This window comes from Camponotus vicinus, unplaced genomic scaffold (assembly GCF_025532165.1).
Source record: "Camponotus vicinus isolate PSW18456_S1 unplaced genomic scaffold, iyCamVici1.0 SCAF_2, whole genome shotgun sequence".
Classification (NCBI taxonomy): Eukaryota; Metazoa; Arthropoda; class Insecta; order Hymenoptera; family Formicidae; genus Camponotus; species Camponotus vicinus.
This window is the reverse complement of record NW_028141956.1, coordinates 20,530,818-20,548,170: the sequence shown is the minus strand read 5'-3', so window position 1 is coordinate 20,548,170 and position 17,353 is coordinate 20,530,818. Positions and strand designations below refer to the sequence as shown.

General features: G+C 33.8%; 1 protein-coding gene across 6 annotated transcripts in view; it reads left to right on the top strand.

Moving 5' to 3' along the window:
- Positions 1 to 17,353, top strand: part of Magu (SPARC related modular calcium binding-like protein magu) — a 345,184-nt gene that overhangs the window by 290,172 nt on the left and 37,659 nt on the right. For all 6 annotated transcript variants that reach the window (XR_014437430.1, XR_014437429.1, XM_083092360.1 and 3 more), the window contains one exon: positions 3,167 to 3,332. Coding sequence is in view for 4 of the 6 variants with exons in the window: in XM_083092360.1 (XP_082948486.1) it covers positions 3,167 to 3,332 (166 nt within the window). In the remaining 2 variants the exon portion in view is untranslated. The remainder of the gene's footprint in view (positions 1 to 3,166; positions 3,333 to 17,353) is intronic.

Sequence of the window (17,353 nt, the reverse complement as noted above, 5' to 3'; positions counted from 1 at the left end):
AATTTTACATAAACCGTAAAATATATTGTAAAATATTCATTTTTCGATTATCTTACCTTAATACTTTTATGTACAAAATAATGACAGTAATCAATTGGTGTAAAGAAAACACATAGTTGTTTCGAAGAAAAAATATGTAATGTGCAATTAACAATTACAATATTTTCTTAAAAATAACTGGGTTTTCTTTACACCAATTGATTCCTCTCATTATTTTGTACATAAAAGGATTAAGGTAAGATAATCGAAAAATGAATATTTTACAAGATATTTTACGGTTTATGTAAAATTAAGATATTATTTTAAGCCTCATAACTCGAAAAGTACTCAATGAAAAAATACTTTATTATAATGTTTTGGAAAGCTCTCGAGATAAGCTACAAGAATATGCAACAAAAAATAGGGGGTCCCGTTTAAAAAATTCTAGGTGACCTTGCTCTGACCTTGGCGACCCAAGATTAAACTCGTAGCGCCAGTAAATAGATCTTTTGAAATCCTACAACTTTTATCTGAAACATTTTTTTCTGAAATGCTTAGTTTTCGAGATATTTCACCGTTTCGGTACTTTTTATACACCCTGTGTACATATATATGTATACAGGGTGATCCAGAACAAACGTTTGTCTTTAAAAAAATAAATTGTCGAGTCTATTCTAAAACGATTTTCCCTTTACCAAAATTGTCTACAAGGCTTAGTTTTTAAATTATTAAATAAAATAGTTTGCGAATTACGGAACGAGTACAAGAGGTAGACAGGGACGGCGCAACTCACCGTCCGATACAGGCGATCATGTGGGGCGCTCGACGCGATCAGCTGATTGCTGTACACGATGAGTGTAACAATCAGTGTGTGTGTGTGTGTGTGTGTGGTGTATTTATGCACGCGTATCCACACATGCACCGTACTCTCTCTCTTTCTCTCTCTCTCTCCCTCTTTCTCTCTCACTCTCTCACTCACTCACTTATTCTTACCTTAATAATGAGATTCTTCATACTGCTGATAAATAGCAGTGCCCAGTGTGTTGCACGATAATAATCGTCGTCGACGAGACGTCGTTTCTTCAACACGCAGTCTGACACATCGTCAAATAAGCGAAGTTTTTTCTTTCATCACTTTCGACACTTTTACAAATTTACTCGCGCACTTAATCACTCACAATTGATAAAAGGACGAATTTACCAACGGTTACAGTACGAATTTAATAAGCGGTTAACGCATTTAATTATTAATTACACACTCGATTAAAGAAACGCGTTAACAGAACGCGATACTCGATGCAAAGCGCGCGACGCGACGACCGACGACAAGCAGGTCAGGTTAGTACTAGCGCGTAATGCTACACGTTTATGTTTGGCAGCGCTAGAGGCGTTAGTACTAACCTGACCTGTTTGTCGTCGGTCGTCGCGTCGCGCACTTTGCATCGAGTATCGCGTTCTGTTAACGCGTTTCTTTAATCGAGTCTGTAATTAATAATTAAATGCGTTAACCGTTTATTAAATTCGTACTGTAACCGTTGGTAAATTCCTCCTTTTATCAATCGTGAGTGATTAAGTGCGCGAGTAAATTTGTAAAAGTATCGAAAGTGATGAAAGAAAAAACTTCGCTTATTTGACGATGTGTCAGACTGCGTGTTGAAGAAACGACGTCTCGTCGACGACGATTATTATCGTGCAACACACTGGGCACTGCTATTTATCAGCAGTATGAAGAATCTCATTATTAAGGTAAGAATAAGTGAGTGAGTGAGAGAGTGAGAGAGAAAGAGGGAGAGAGAGAGAGAAAGAGAGAGAGTACGGTGCATGTGTGGATACGCGTGCATAAATACACCACACACACACACACACACTGATTGTTAAACTCATCGTGTGCAGCAATCAGCTGATCGCGTCGAGCGCCCCACATGATCGCCTGTATCGGACGGTGAGTTGCGCCGTCCCTGTCTACCTCTTGTACTCGTTCCGTAATTCGCAAACTATTTTATTTAATAATTTAAAAACTAAACCTCGTAGACAATTTTGGTAAAGGGAAAATCGTCTTAGAATAGACTCGACAATTTATTTTTTTAAAGACAAACGTTTGTTCTGGATCACCCTGTATATATATATATATATATATATATATATATATAGTCGCGTCCGTGGAATGATATTTATCGAAAAAATATGTAATTGTTAATTGCAAATTACATATTTTTTCTTAAAAATAACTATGTGTTTTCTTAGTATCAAGGTAAAGATAATCGAAAAATGAATATTTTACTAGATATTTTATGGTTTATGTAAAATTAAGAAATTATTTCAAGCCTCATAACTCGAAAAGTACTCAATGAAGAAATACTTTATTATAGTGTTTTGTAAAGCTCTCGAGATGAGCTATAAGAATACATAATGAAAAATAGGGGGTTCCATTTAAAAAATTAAAGGTAACCTTCATGTGACATTTTTGCTTATTACTTAATAATTATTGCGAATTTTGCAACATGGTAGAGGACTTATCTTCTTAGTTTGACCCAATCTATCATCACTTTTCGTTTGGTCCCTCACGAATCGGACACCCTGTATATATATATGTATATATATATATATATATATATATACATATATATAAAACTTGAAAGAATGTGTTCGTACAACCGTTATAATCCTAAATTTGATAGAACATAACTTCATTAGAGCGGACCAAAAGTTTCCTACAGTACATTGTTTCGAGATTGCACTATATGTTAAATTTTAATAATATGTAATTTCATTTATGAAATTCTAAAAATTAGAAGAGGTAAAAATTGTTCATTTTTATAAGTACTTTTAGAATCTGAATACAAAATACCAACTTTTTATTTGAAATTGCCAAAATACCAATATTAATCTTTTTAGAAATTTCTTTACAAAAGAAAAATAAAAGAAAGTTTTAAAAATATTTTAATAAATTTTTGAATTTTATTAAATTTAATGTATATTTTTGCCTTCTAACTTTTAAAGAAACACATCCTACTTTACCTTTGATCGTTCTAGAGAATTACAGATAGAAAATTACAGTGAATGATCGTTTTTGATTACTATAAAAAAAATAAGAAATCTCAACAAATATAACAATAACCGAATTAAAAATTAAGCTAAGCTAGAAAAATTAAGTTAGAACAATTAATATAATTGTCATATTTTACAGGTTTTAGAAAAGAAAGAATGGAAAAGTTTCCGCACAATGGTGGCAAATAATAGGCAGCTTCGGAGATGCGGCAAAAAATTACCAAGATATTGTGACATCAACAATGATAGAAGAATCAGTATGACAGAATGGCTCAGCTGTCTCAATGCTCAGCATCCAACAACAGGTAATATATCATTTTTTGTTTTATATTTTTCATTTAAAAAAAAGTTTAATTTAATTGAAACAATGGAAACACATTTTTTATTTTATCTCATAAACTTTAATATGATTTTTGATATAGCTTTGAGATATGTTCTTGAGATATTATCTTGTATTAATAAAAATTATCACATAAAAATTATCACGTAGAAAGTCACTATTCTATATTCTTTTATTGTTTAGAAATGGTAAAGAATTGGTAGATTATTGGTAGATTATTTCAACATGATAAAAGTAAAATATTTCAATATTTGTGATTATTATTAATTATAAACAATTCTCAATATATACAGTAGCTGTCGGTATTTATTTAATGTCTCCACGATGCTCATCAGAATATGTAAATATTTTAGTAAAATTATAATCATTATCAAATCATGATTATGTGAAACATTTTTCATTATTGAAACATCATATTATCATGATGCATAATTTAAGTATTAATAATATGTAGGCCACTGAGCAGTATAAATACGTAAAAATAAATATGTATTACTAGCATTAGAATTTTGACAAAATCAAGAAATGGAGCGTTCTGATTGATTGCGCATAATCACAATCTTTGAAGAGAAGATGAGAGAAAAGAGATAAAATAGCTATCGGAAAAAAGACAACAAAATAACCGACATGTCAATAGATCTAGCAAAAGAATTAAAAATTTTAAAAAGCAAGGAAATTGTGAAGGTGCAAGAGATACTCTTATGTTTTCGATCTGCTGCAAGTTCTAAATAGAAAATATGGTATACAGATATATAAAGAAATGAATCCGAGTTTTCTAAGTCTCTGGGGAATTTTCTGTCTACCACGCTATTTGGGTATTTCATAGGATAAACATCGTTATCATTTAGGTTTACTTACTGACAAGGAGATTATCAAAATAAGAGGACTTGTCCCCTTCAATTTAAATAAGTTTGAAATAGTATTGCTTTTCCACTATAATGATAGGTAAAGTTACTCGATGCAACTTTTAAGCATTCGTTAAAAAAAGTTTAAAATTTTCTATGTTCCTTATGTACTGAATTATAAGGTAAATATTTATCTTTACACAGCCAGCCCCAAATGACTTGACCTTGACATATATTGTCAAGGTCATTGCTCTGAGTAACATCCAAAAGGTTTTAGGCGTCGCTCGTTGTTTATTAAAAAGTTATAAACAAAAGAAGTTTTATAAATTTTATAGAATTTTTGGACACCATGTACAATAATAGACCTTTCAGGTAAATATGGAGAAAAGGTACAACCTCACTAATGACTTTGACCTTGACATATGTTGTAAAGCTCATTATTCTGAGTCATACACCGTTTGAATTTTGTGACTGTCTCTCTCTTCGTTCCTGAGATATGCGATTTTGAAATTTTATACTTACTTGTATCATCTTTTCATTACATTCTAAATATGTTTATATTTTTCTGTTTACATTTCCCGAGGTCATCTTTCTGAATAACTTTCAAAAGGTTTTAGCCGCTTGTTATTTATTAAATAGTTATTAACAAAAAAAGTTTCATGAATAGAATATAATTTTACCACATCATGTATGTTCAAGAAGAAATACATGTATTTAATAGAATATATGTATTTGTAAACTTTGCTTTGCTTGCAAAGTACATGCGTGGACACCGCATGTTCCGCCCCCTCTAGCGGGGGGTTCCACTTTCGGAAGATATAACCTAACCCAACTTGTGTCTAAAGTGTAGGAAGTACCTTGATATATGACATTTTGCTTCATATGGTTCATATGGCTTATATAAGTTTGCAACTTTTTATGCGAAGCCAGGTATATTCCATACTTCAGACACGGGTTGGGTTAGGTTATATCTTCCGAAAGTGGAGCCCTCCCGTAGGGGGGGCGGAACATGCGGTGTCCACGCATGTACTTTGCAAAATGAAGGAAGTTACATACAAACACTTATTAAAAGTTTAGGTAAAATAAAAAGTACAATTTTTATTTAGCGAAACTAAACAATAATTCTATAGCTTAGCGACATGGAAGGGACAACGAGCAAACATAAACAAAAAAATATAAACACACAAGTAAAATATAATATGAAACCGTGATGAGCAAAAAATGTAAACACATAAATAGGATATAACGAAAAGATGACATAAAAGTATGAACCTTTTCTCCATATTTACCTGAAAGGTCTATTATTGTACAGGGTGTCAAAAAATTCTATAAAATTTATAAAACTTCTTTTGTTTATAACTTTTTAATAAACAACGAGCGACGCCTAAAACCTTTTGGATGTTACTCAGGGCAGTGACCTTGACAATATATGTCAAGGTCAAGTCATTTGGGGCTGACTGTGTAAATATTTACCATATATATATATATATATATATATATATATATATATATATATATTGTTACGTCCCTTGTTTGAGTCGCGATCGAGTCTGTCTTGAAAAAGGAAAAACGTCTCGTTGTCAAAGAATTGTTGATGGAGCAGCCGTCATTTGAGTCTGGAGCCAGCTGTCAAGCTGAGCGGACGCGTCTCGATTTCCCGTGTGATTATTATCGTTATATCTGTTACATTCTGTGTTCTCTGGTGTTATTAAAGTTCCTGTGTTCTTGTTCAAACACGAGTGTTTATTTCCGTGTGCGCGAGCGTGTGCGCGAGTGCCGATCGTTGTGTCGCGCGATTTGATATATATCGCTCCGCGGGCGCAACAATATATATATATATATATATATATATATATATATATACAGGGTGTCCCAGACCATCCGTACACCCCTTTTAAAATGAAAATAAATGGCTTTTATCAAAAATCGCGAACAATTTTTAAGTAAATCGAGTACGCTCTATCAAATGGTGATATTTTCAACTTTTGATTCCGACCGGAAATACGCCATCTGGAAGTTGAATTTTTTTAGGGGAACATGGTACTTTTTATTACAGATTCGAATTGTACGTAAAAAAATAAGAAACTTTTGTATCAAACGTTTTTTCTAAAAGTGCCTCTGTCAATCTTAAAATTGACCTTGAATGTAATTGTGATGAACTTTGATAGAGCGTACCCGATTTACTAAAAATTTGTTCGCAATTTTTGATAAAAGCCATTTATTTTCATCTTAAAAGGGGTGTACGGGTGGTCTGGACACCCTGTATATATATATATATATATATATATATATATATATATATATATATATATATATATACAGGGTGACCCATTTTAACTTAGGCAGCCAAATAACTCGAAAAATAAGCAAGATAGAGAAAAATGTTTTAGACAAAAGTTGTATGGTTTCGAGGGGGCCATAAGATGGTATCATTGGTTTGACCTTGAAGAGTCATTTGAAGGTCACGTGAAGGTCACTTCAATTTTTTTAAATGGAACATCCTATATATTTTTGTACATTCTTGTAGCTCATCTCGAGAGCTTTCCAAAACACTATAATTAAGTACATTTTCGTTAAGTACTTTTTGAGTTATGAGGCTTGAAATAATTTCTTAATTTTACATAAACCGTAAAATATCTTGTAAAATATTCATTTTTCGATTACCTTACCTTAATAGTTTTATGTACAAAATAATGAGAGGAATCAATTGGTGTAAAGAAAACACATAGTTGTTTCGAAGAAAAAATATGTAATTTGCAATTAACAATTCCATATTTTTTCTTAAAAACAACTATGTGTTTTCTTTACACCAATTGATTCCTCTCATTATTTTGTACATAAAAGTATTAAGGTAAGATAATCGAAAAATGAATATTTTACAAGATATTTTACGGTTTATGTAAAATTAAGAAATTATTTCAAGCATCATAACTCAAAAAGTACTTAACGGAAAGGTACTTAATTATAGTGTTTTGGAAAGCTCTCGAAATAATCTACAAGAATGTACAAAAATATATAGGGTATTCCATTTAAAAAAATTGAAGTGACCTTCACGTGACCTTCAAATGACTCTTCAAGGTCAAACCAATGATACCATCTTATGGCCCCCTCGAAACCATACAACTTTTGTCTAAAACATTTTTCTCTATCTTGCTTATTTTTCGAGTTATTTGGCTGCCTAAGTTAAAATGGGTCACCCTGTATATATATATATATATATATATCATATCATACCATATCAGGCGTTATTATTTTATCAGGCGTATATATTTTGAAAAATATTCATTTTCGTGAAAAAATGTCTTATATAAAAGTTGTAAGGTTTTAAGTGACGTATTACATACTAATATTAGGATGACTTTGAATAAAATTTTTAAATAGAATCCTTTATTTTTCATTACATATTCTTATAGCTTATTTCGAAAGCCTTCCAAAATTATAATAAAGTATTTTTTTATTAAGTACTTTTTGAGTTATGAGGTTTGAAATAATTTCTTAATTTTACATAAACTATAAAATATCTCGTAAAATATTCATTTTTCAATTACCTTAAAACGATTCTCTTACCTGAATACTTTTATGCTCAAAACAATGAGAAGAATCATTGGTGTAAAAAAACACACAGTTGTTTTTAAGGAAAAATATGTAACTGTCAATTGCAAATAAATAAATTTAATAATTTTTAGATATAATATATTTTATAATTAAGACACTAATTTTTTTGTTAAAATAATAAAAATATATAACACAATAATTCGCTTCAATGTAGATTAAAAAAATTCAAAAGTACAAACATCAACAATTATCGATCCATACAAGTTCTCAACATCATGCACATCTGTCTGCTTGCTCCTCGCATATACCTCGACTCTCGTCGTGCAGTCAAACTTTTCGTGTGACACTCACCATTGATACGCCTAGAGCGCATATCTCATAGTCTAGCCGTGTAAAACGCGCGTTAATACACCAATCTTTTTTTTAAATTAAAATGAAAGTGACACATAAAAGCCACAACGCGGTAGTTGGAGCGCAGAGAAGAAACAACACTTCTTTCTTTTTTAATATTAGTTTATTACAAACTCATTACATTAATAAAAAAAGGTGAGTTTCGGATCCTCTTTTGATCTTTCCTCAGCGCGATATTAACAATATATATTACAAATTATGATGCGTTACATTATATGAATTTGTTTCTCGACGCACAGGTGACGTTAAATTGCATCCCGCTGAGATCTAGTAAGCGCGCTGCTTCCAACAGTCAATCAAATATAATATAATTGTGCTGTGCGAAGTTGCAGCAGATCTAACAAATCGAGTAAAAATAAATACTGAGAGATATTACACGTGAATAAGCTTTTTTTGTTTAAATTAATAGTTAGAAGCATGGCTCACTAGATTCCGTGCTTTTTACAATTAATAACAGTATGCCGTTGTGCGTCTCATGTCGGTTCGAGATTTGATGACGAACTGTATAAATATATCCTCGGTTGTTAGGAAAACGTAAACATAGACTCAACCAAGGATATGCTCAGTTGACTCATTGGCTGCATTCAGCAGGAAAAGCTGCTTTGTAACTGTTGTAACATTTGTGAATCTGATTGGTGTATGCTCTTAGATTCAATAAAAATTAAGAGCATACACTAATCAGGCTCACGAATTTTATAACAATTGCAAAGCAACTTTTTCAATGATAACAAACATATAAACGTATGAACGAACGCCTCATATTTTTGATAAATTATTGATTATCACAAATGCATGATGCAAGCCCTCCGTATCACTCTGAAAGTTCAAACTATTTTTTTGGCGCTTGATAAAAAAAACAGCATTTCGGAGACAAGTCTTTTGCCACAACGACTCCCTAACCAAAATCTCAGATTCATTAAAATCATAACCGAATTCAAGTCTATGATTGAGTATGACCGAAAGTTGTAACGTGTTTCTTCGGATGTGATTTCAGTGTTCAGAAATTCGTTTTTTTAATTGTCTGCTAGTCTGGCCGACATATGCATCGACATCGCAATCATTGCACGAGACTTTATATACTACATTGCACGAATCTTTTGGCATTATGTTTTTATGGACTCTGAGAAAATTACGAAGTTTATTTAAGCCGAAATAAGATACTCCCGTGTCATGATTACGAAGAATTCGCTTCCGAAATTGTTCCGAAAAGGTTGGAATGTATGGAATTGTGAAATATAAAGAGGGTTCTTTCGCAGGGCGGTCCTCATCAAGCTGTAAATCTGCTTGATTCAAGGCAAATAGCAACCTCAAACGCTCTCGTATTATATGGAAAACGTAAAATAGAGGATAGCTATTGTCCAAGAGAATGCTGATTCAGTGATGCCAGAATGGATACGCTGGCAACCGGAAACCATGAGTGAAGGGGGTAACGAACATGTGAGCGTAAGCGTACGTGTGAACTCGACGCTTCGGTTAGCTTCAGACAATAGAAAAGGACAGAATACAGCTTTCTATCTTTTTCTTACCAAGCTAGCAACGAAGAGGCGACGCGGCACGCGGATCGTTTCTCGATATCTCAATGCGTGCGAGAGCGTTAAATGTTTTCGCTTACAACTTTTTATACTATATATTTTTTATAACTGATAAATATATATTATACATTTACCAATTGTAAGAAAATATTGATATATTTTTTCATGTAAAAAATCAAATCGTATAATTTTTATAAACAAATGGGTGTGTGTATGTTTATATGTATATATATATACATACATATATATATATATATATATACAGGGTGTCGCAGACCACCCGTATCAGCCGAATATCTCAAAAACTGAGCGCGGCAGACAAAAATATTTCAGACAAAAGTTGTAAGGTTTCAAGTAACGCATTACATGGCGATATCAGTATGACCTTGAAGAGTGTTGTCAAGGTCACGTAAAGGTCACCTTGAATTCTGTAAATGGAAACCCCAATTTTTTATTGCATATTCTTGTAGCTTATCTCGAAAGCTTTCCAAAAAACTATAATAAAGTATTTCTTCATTGAGTACTTTTCGAGTTATGAGGCTTGAAATAATTTCTTAATTTTACATAAACTATAAAATATCTAGTAAAATATTCATTTCTCGATTATCTTACTTTAATACTTTTATGTACAAAATAATGAAAGGAATCAATTGGTGTAAAGAAAAAACATAGTTGTTTTTGAGAAAAAATATGTAATTTACAATTAACAATTCCATATTTTTTCTTAAAAACAATTGTATGTTCTCTTTGGAAAGCTCTCGAGATAAGCTACAAGAATAAGTAATAAAAAATAGGGGGTTCCATTTACAGAATTCAAGGTGACCTTTACGTGACCTTGACAACACTCTTCATGGTCATACTGATATCGCCATGTAATGCGTTACTTGAAACCTTATAACTTTTGTCTAAAATATTTTTGTCTGCCGCGCTCAGTTTTTGAGATATTCGGCTGATACGGGTGGTCTGCGACACCCTGTATATATATAAACACACACATTCGTTTATAAAAATTATACGATTTGATTTTTTACATGAAAAAATATATCAATATTTTCTTACAATTGATAAATGTATAATATATATTTATCAGTTATAAAAAATATATAGTATAAAAAGCTGTAAACAAAAAACATTTAACGCTCTCGCATGCATTGAGATATCGAGAAGCGAGCCGTATGCCGCGTCGCCTCTTCGTTGATAGCTTGGTAAGAAGAAGACAGAAAGCTAGACAGTATTCTGTCCGTTTCTATTGTCCGAAGCTAGCCGAAGCGCCGAGCTCACACGTACACGGTTTTCGCTCATGTGCGTCACTTTCTCCACCTTCCCCTCTCTCGGTTGCTGGTTGCCAGCGATCCAATCTGGCATCACTGTGCTGATTATCGGCTCAAAGTTTTTTTGATGGAATCTCGGGTGCGACAATAAAAAGGTACGATCTACCAATCCCACGATTGTTCCCCTCTTATGGCATAGTGCATGATTCGACTTATAATTTAGATATCTCCCGGAAAAAGTAGTAAGGTAAAAGGTAGTTTGTAATACCAATCGAATCCGATTTAATTATTGTTCGCGATTATCATAACATCAAGAAAATTAAGTTGTCAGTTCTCTTTTCCACTGTGAAGCCTTGGGTGAAAAGAGTTGAAGATATCCAAGACCTCATTGAACATAGAAGAGGGTACTGCCAAAGCTATATCATCCACATACCTATAATAAAATGGTAGATTGAAGGGAATATGTCTAATTGCTTTATTTTCTAAATCTTGCAGAGTGATATCGGCAATTAATGGAGGATAGGGGAGTTTCGAATGTTTGTTGGTATATTTTTTCATTAAAAGTGAAGAAAGTAGAATTTAGTATAAATCGAACTGCAGTCAAGAATTCGTTGCGGGGAATGCTGCACCCTTCTTTTATTAAACACTATCTCTCTCGCTATCTAACGCTAAGTCTAATGGGATGTTGGTAAAGAAAGAAACAATATCCAACGATAGTAATTTAAAGTGGTCAACTGTACACCTGATAGTTTCTTGAATTCAATTCAAAGCTTCAATTCAAAGCTATTAGCAACATGACTATGTACCTTGGAGATAGCGTCATAGATGATGTTATGTAAAAATGCGACCAATGAGTGTAGGGGAATGTTGATTGAGGAGACAATGGACCTTAAATGGGCAATTCGGTTTATGAATTTTTGGTAATCCATAGGCCCTCGGTAATACACCATCAGTGCAGTTCAAGCGCTTATAAGTCATATCGGAAATATAGTTATAATTTTTCCATCTCACTAGCCACTCATGGAGACCATTAATCGTTTTTCTAATTGAATTTTTATTTAAACCAAATAGGTGCTTTTGTTACTAAACATATCTGTCATCTTTTTTAAATAACTTCCCTGTTAATCTTTTTTAATTTATAATGATACATTCTTGGCATCATTACTAATTCCCGACTGACCATCGGCCGGAAGCTGCCACTTGATGACCACTTGTCGGGCAAGAACAAGGGCGCCCATATTTTTAAAACTGTACGCGTGGGAAAATCTGGGTCGCGTAACGGTCCAGATTAAAAATCCTCGGACACTGCCGAAGATCACCGACGCGACGGGGCCCAAACATCTAGCAAGTGGTTGCTCACGTTCGGCTCTTCCCCGAACCTCTCCGAGCGGATCCGAACACATTGCCTCCGAAAATCCCGTTCGGTAGGGGTAACTCCATATTACACCGACGCGAATAATGAATACGTATAAAAAGGCAGTTGCGGCGAAACAAGATAGATCTGTCCGATCTTCCACTCGAAGCTTATAAGTGACAAGATATCCGATCCGACCAGGATTCTGAGCCCCAAGAGCGCAAATAGAAGGTGGAGTGAACTCCGCCTCGGCCGAGCGATCTCGGTTTTGTCTTCAAGGTGCAAAAATCTCAATGAAAGTGCACTGGCCTATCCCGCAGGTGGAGAGAGAGTCCGAGTCGAGAGATCTCGATATAGTACATGCATCCTTCGCGAAATCTTTTCTTGCGCCACGTCTTCTGCTCATTGAAATTATATCGATGCAATCCCGGCCGAATGAATCCAGCGTCTTCGTGCCAGGAAATATTACGAAGTCGCGTGTATAAATTAATAAGTACAACATAACCCGACTCGTAACAAGAGCGCAATCCGAAACCCGCGTCTCTGCGTAACACCGCGCAACCGTCTGCATTGAAATTGCACACGAACATTGCGGGCAAAATATCTCGGTTAGAACGGAACGTACGAGGAACGAGAAGCCTTCATTTGCGCACGGTACAAATGGACACGTTGCAACCGTGCACACCGTGCTATTAGACACATAAGATTGTGCACCGTTCGATTGGACACGTTACATTTGCACATCGCTCATTTGGACACATATCTTTTGCGCACCGTTCAATTGGACACTGTTGCTTTTGGACACCATACACAATTTTTGCATAATTTGAAGTACACATGTATGTAGAAGACTTGACATTTTTGTCAATTTATTAACTTTTTATTTTATAAACGAATGACAAATACAGTAAATTTGCGCACAGTTTTTTTGAGCACAGTTCAATTGCGCACTTCGAAAAGTGTATACGTGGACATGGTAGGTTTCCCCCTGCGGGGGCTCTAATATCAAAAAACTAGACACATAGATTCGGGTTGAACCTCACTTAGCGTGGAAAGTTGCAAACCCATGTGGAACCTCGCTTCGCGTGGAAAAGTATATGCGTGGATACAGTGGGTTCCGCCCCCTACGGGGGGTTCCACTATAAACACTAGACACATAAGTTCGGGTTGAACCTCGCTTCGCATGGAAAGTTGCAAACTCATGTGGAATTGTAGAAACAAGTGTCTCAGTCGATAGAACATTCAAAATGTTAATTTGTGTTTTTCTCGTAAAGTACTGCTCTTATATTAATAATGTATAGAACATGAAAGTTGCGTTTTTAAGAGAAGTATAACTTTTATTTGGAACTTTTTTTAGAAGAATCAGTATTTATTAAGATAATGAAATAAAATATACAAAAAAGCCATTTTTCCTTCATTTTAACCTTGAAGCTGACCTTGTTGTCCATTTTCATTGTCATATTCGTAATCAGCGCGTCAAAATACAATAGTATACAAAATTTCAAAACCATCGGAGGAACTGTGCGCAAAAGAACTGTGCGCAAATTTACTGTATTTGTCATTCGTTTATAAAATAAAAAGTTAATAAATTGATAAAAATATCAAGTCTTCTACATACATGTATGTATATTTCAAATTATGCAAAATTGTGTATGGTGTCCAAAAGCAACAGTGTCCAAATGAATGGTATGCAAATGTAACGTGTCCAATCGAACGGTGCGCAATCTTATGTGTCTAATAGCACGGTGTGCAATTGCAACGTGTCCAATGTACTGTGCGTCAATGAGCCACTCCCACGGGGAATCCCGTGCCCCACGCCAAGAACTATTGTAAATCCGCGTGCGCCTCGTTTCATTACATTAATAAACGCACAGCAAGCATTATTGTAATTATTGTAAATATAACGAAGCGCAAACAAATCTGGCGTTTTCTTCGTTTGAACAGCTGTATCGATTTTCGACGCTTTAAAAATCCTAGCCGTACAAAACCTGCCGTCTAACGAAAAACTGTAAACACCGGCCGAATAGCGCACGGTTATTGACCGCATCGAGACGTCGTAAACAGACCCGGCGATTTAAACCGTCGATGATTTAAACTATTGGCCTGACAACACAGAATTGCCGGCATCCGAATTAATAACACAGGCCTGCGAAGGTCAGTTATAAAAAGCAAAGAGGGTGAATCTGATACGATGCCATTGGCAGAAATATTTTAAAAAATTAGGTTCCCTCATAATAAATTCATGAAATTGATCGAAATAGCTATTTTTGAACTATTTAATCATAAATTATTTAAAAACCTAACATACTGGAGAAATTCTGCGGCCATATTCCTTTTCAGCGTCAAAAAATATATCAGATTCACCTACTTTTGGTAGGTGCTTTTTGTAATAACCAAACCTAAAATTTCGCAGATTTGTGTTAATTTGTAATTAATTGTATTCGCACACTTTATTAGCATATCCACGCATACTTATACACATACACACATACACTCACACATATACATCTATATAAATGAATACCTGTATTCTCAACAGAAATAAAGATCACACATAACACTTGAAACAAACGCACTTTTTTCTTCGCACACTTCACTCTTCCCGAACCATTGCATTGACGAGCTATCCCGAATAAGTTCGCGGACGTGGACCGTGATTAAAAATTAATATTGCAATAATTATTACAAAAATTGCAAAATGGTAAAGGATGTTTCTGTTCAGTTTACTGTGCTCTCTATCTGCTCACAAAAATTAGTTCAATGTTTATCAAACACCTTGTATATATAAATATATACATAATATACACATATATATAAACTTAATAAATAATTTATAAGATATATAAAACGCTCTCCAAAACATGATGGCGGCGCGTGGCAACGCTTCAGCGTTAGTGAGTAAGCCCCGCCTACTGCTTCGCCGCGCGCCTATACTTACACGATATCTTCTTTAATTAATATCTCGAAATACGTAATGATTTTCAAAATTGTATATGACTTTTTAATTCTGTTTAACGAGATCTACTTATGGTTTTTTTGGAGGATGATAGCACAAACATTCTATATATACAAGGTGGACCATTTTAATCAATTCACGCGAATATCTCAATAAGGAGGTTTTTCAAAAAAATGTTTCAGACAAAAGTTTTAGTTTCAAGGAGGACATAAGATACTGGCAATTATTTGACCTTGGATAGTCGTTTGAAGGTCACATGAAGGTCATCTTTAATTTTTTAAACAGAACCCCCTACTTTTTATTGCTTATTCTTATAGCTTATCTCGAGAGCTTTCCAAAATAAAGTATTATTTCATTGAGTACTTTTCGAGTTATGAGACTTGAAATAATTTCTTAATTTTACATAAACCATAAAATATCTAATAAAATATTCATTTTTTGATTATCTTATGCTAATACTTTTATACACAAAATAATGAGAGGAATAAATTGGTGTAAAAAACATAGTTGTAAAAAACATAGTTGTTTTTAAGAAAAAAAATTTAATTGTTAATTGCAAATTACATATTTTTTCTTAAAGACAACTATGTTTTTTCTTTACACCAATTGAGTTCTCTCATTATTTTGTACATAAAAGTATTAAGGTAAGATAATCGAAAAATGGAGATCGTTCCAATTGCGCACATTCCCGATCGGACACAGGCCCAATCGGACACAATTCCAATCGGACACATAGAGTTGCAATCAGATATAGAACTGATCGGACACAGTCCGATCAGATACATGCTTTCGCTCTGTGCTTTTAATGCGAAACGAGATCTATTGTTGTTCCATATGAGTTTGCAACTTTCCACGCGAAGCGAGAGTCAACCTATATTGCCCTGTGCTTTCAGTGCGAAATGAGGTCTATTATTATATAATTTCACATCCGATCGGGCCTGTGTCCGATCGAGACTGTGTCCGATCAGGTCTGTGTCCGATCGGGAATGTGCGCAATCGGGACTCATTCGAAAAATAAATATTTTACTAGATATTTTATGGTTTATGTAAAATTAAGAAATTTTTTTAAGCCTTATAACTCGAAAAGTACTCAATGAAGAAATACTTTCTTATAGTGCTTTGGAAAGTTCTCGAGATAAGCTACAAGAATAAAAAATAGGGGGTTCCATTTAAAAATTTCAAGTTGACCTTGAAATGACCCCTAAATTGGACTCCAAGGTCAGAGTCAAGGTTACCATCAGGTGTCCCCCTCTAACTCTACAACTTTTGTATAAAACATTTTTTCTATCTTGCTTACTTTGCGAGATAGTTGCGTGCGTCGATTAAAATGACTCACCCTGTATACAGGGTGAGCCATTTTAATTAACGCACGCAATTATTTCGGAAACAAAGCATTTTAGAGAAAAATGTTTCAGACAAAAGTTGTTTGGTTTCGAGGGGGCCATAAGATGGTATCATTGGTTTGACCTTGAAGAGTTATTTGAAGGTCACATGAAGGTCACCTTCAATTTCTTAAATGGAACCTACTATTTGTCATTGCATATTCTTGTAGCTTATCTCGATAGCTTTCCAAAACACTATAATTAAGTACCTTTTCGTTAAGTACTTTTTGAGTTATGAGGCTTGAAATAATTTCTTAATTTTACATAAACCGTAAAATATCTTGTAAAATATTCATTTTTCGATTATCTTACCTTAATACTTTTACGTACAAAATAATGAGAGGAATCAACTGGTGTAAAAAAAACACATAGTTGTTTTGAAGAAAAAATATGTAATTTGCAATTAACAATTCCATATTTTTTCTTAAAAACAACTATGTGTTTTCTTTACACCAATTGATTCCTCTCATTATTTTGTACATAAAAGTATTAAGGTAAGATAAACGAAAAATGAATATTTTACAAGATATTTTACGGTTTATGTAAAATTAAGAAATTATTTCAAGCCTCATAACTCAAAAAGTACTTAACAAAAAAGTACTTAATTATAGTGTTTTGGAAAGCTCTCGAGATAAGCTACAAGAATATGCAAAGACAAATAGTAGGTTCCATTTAAGAAA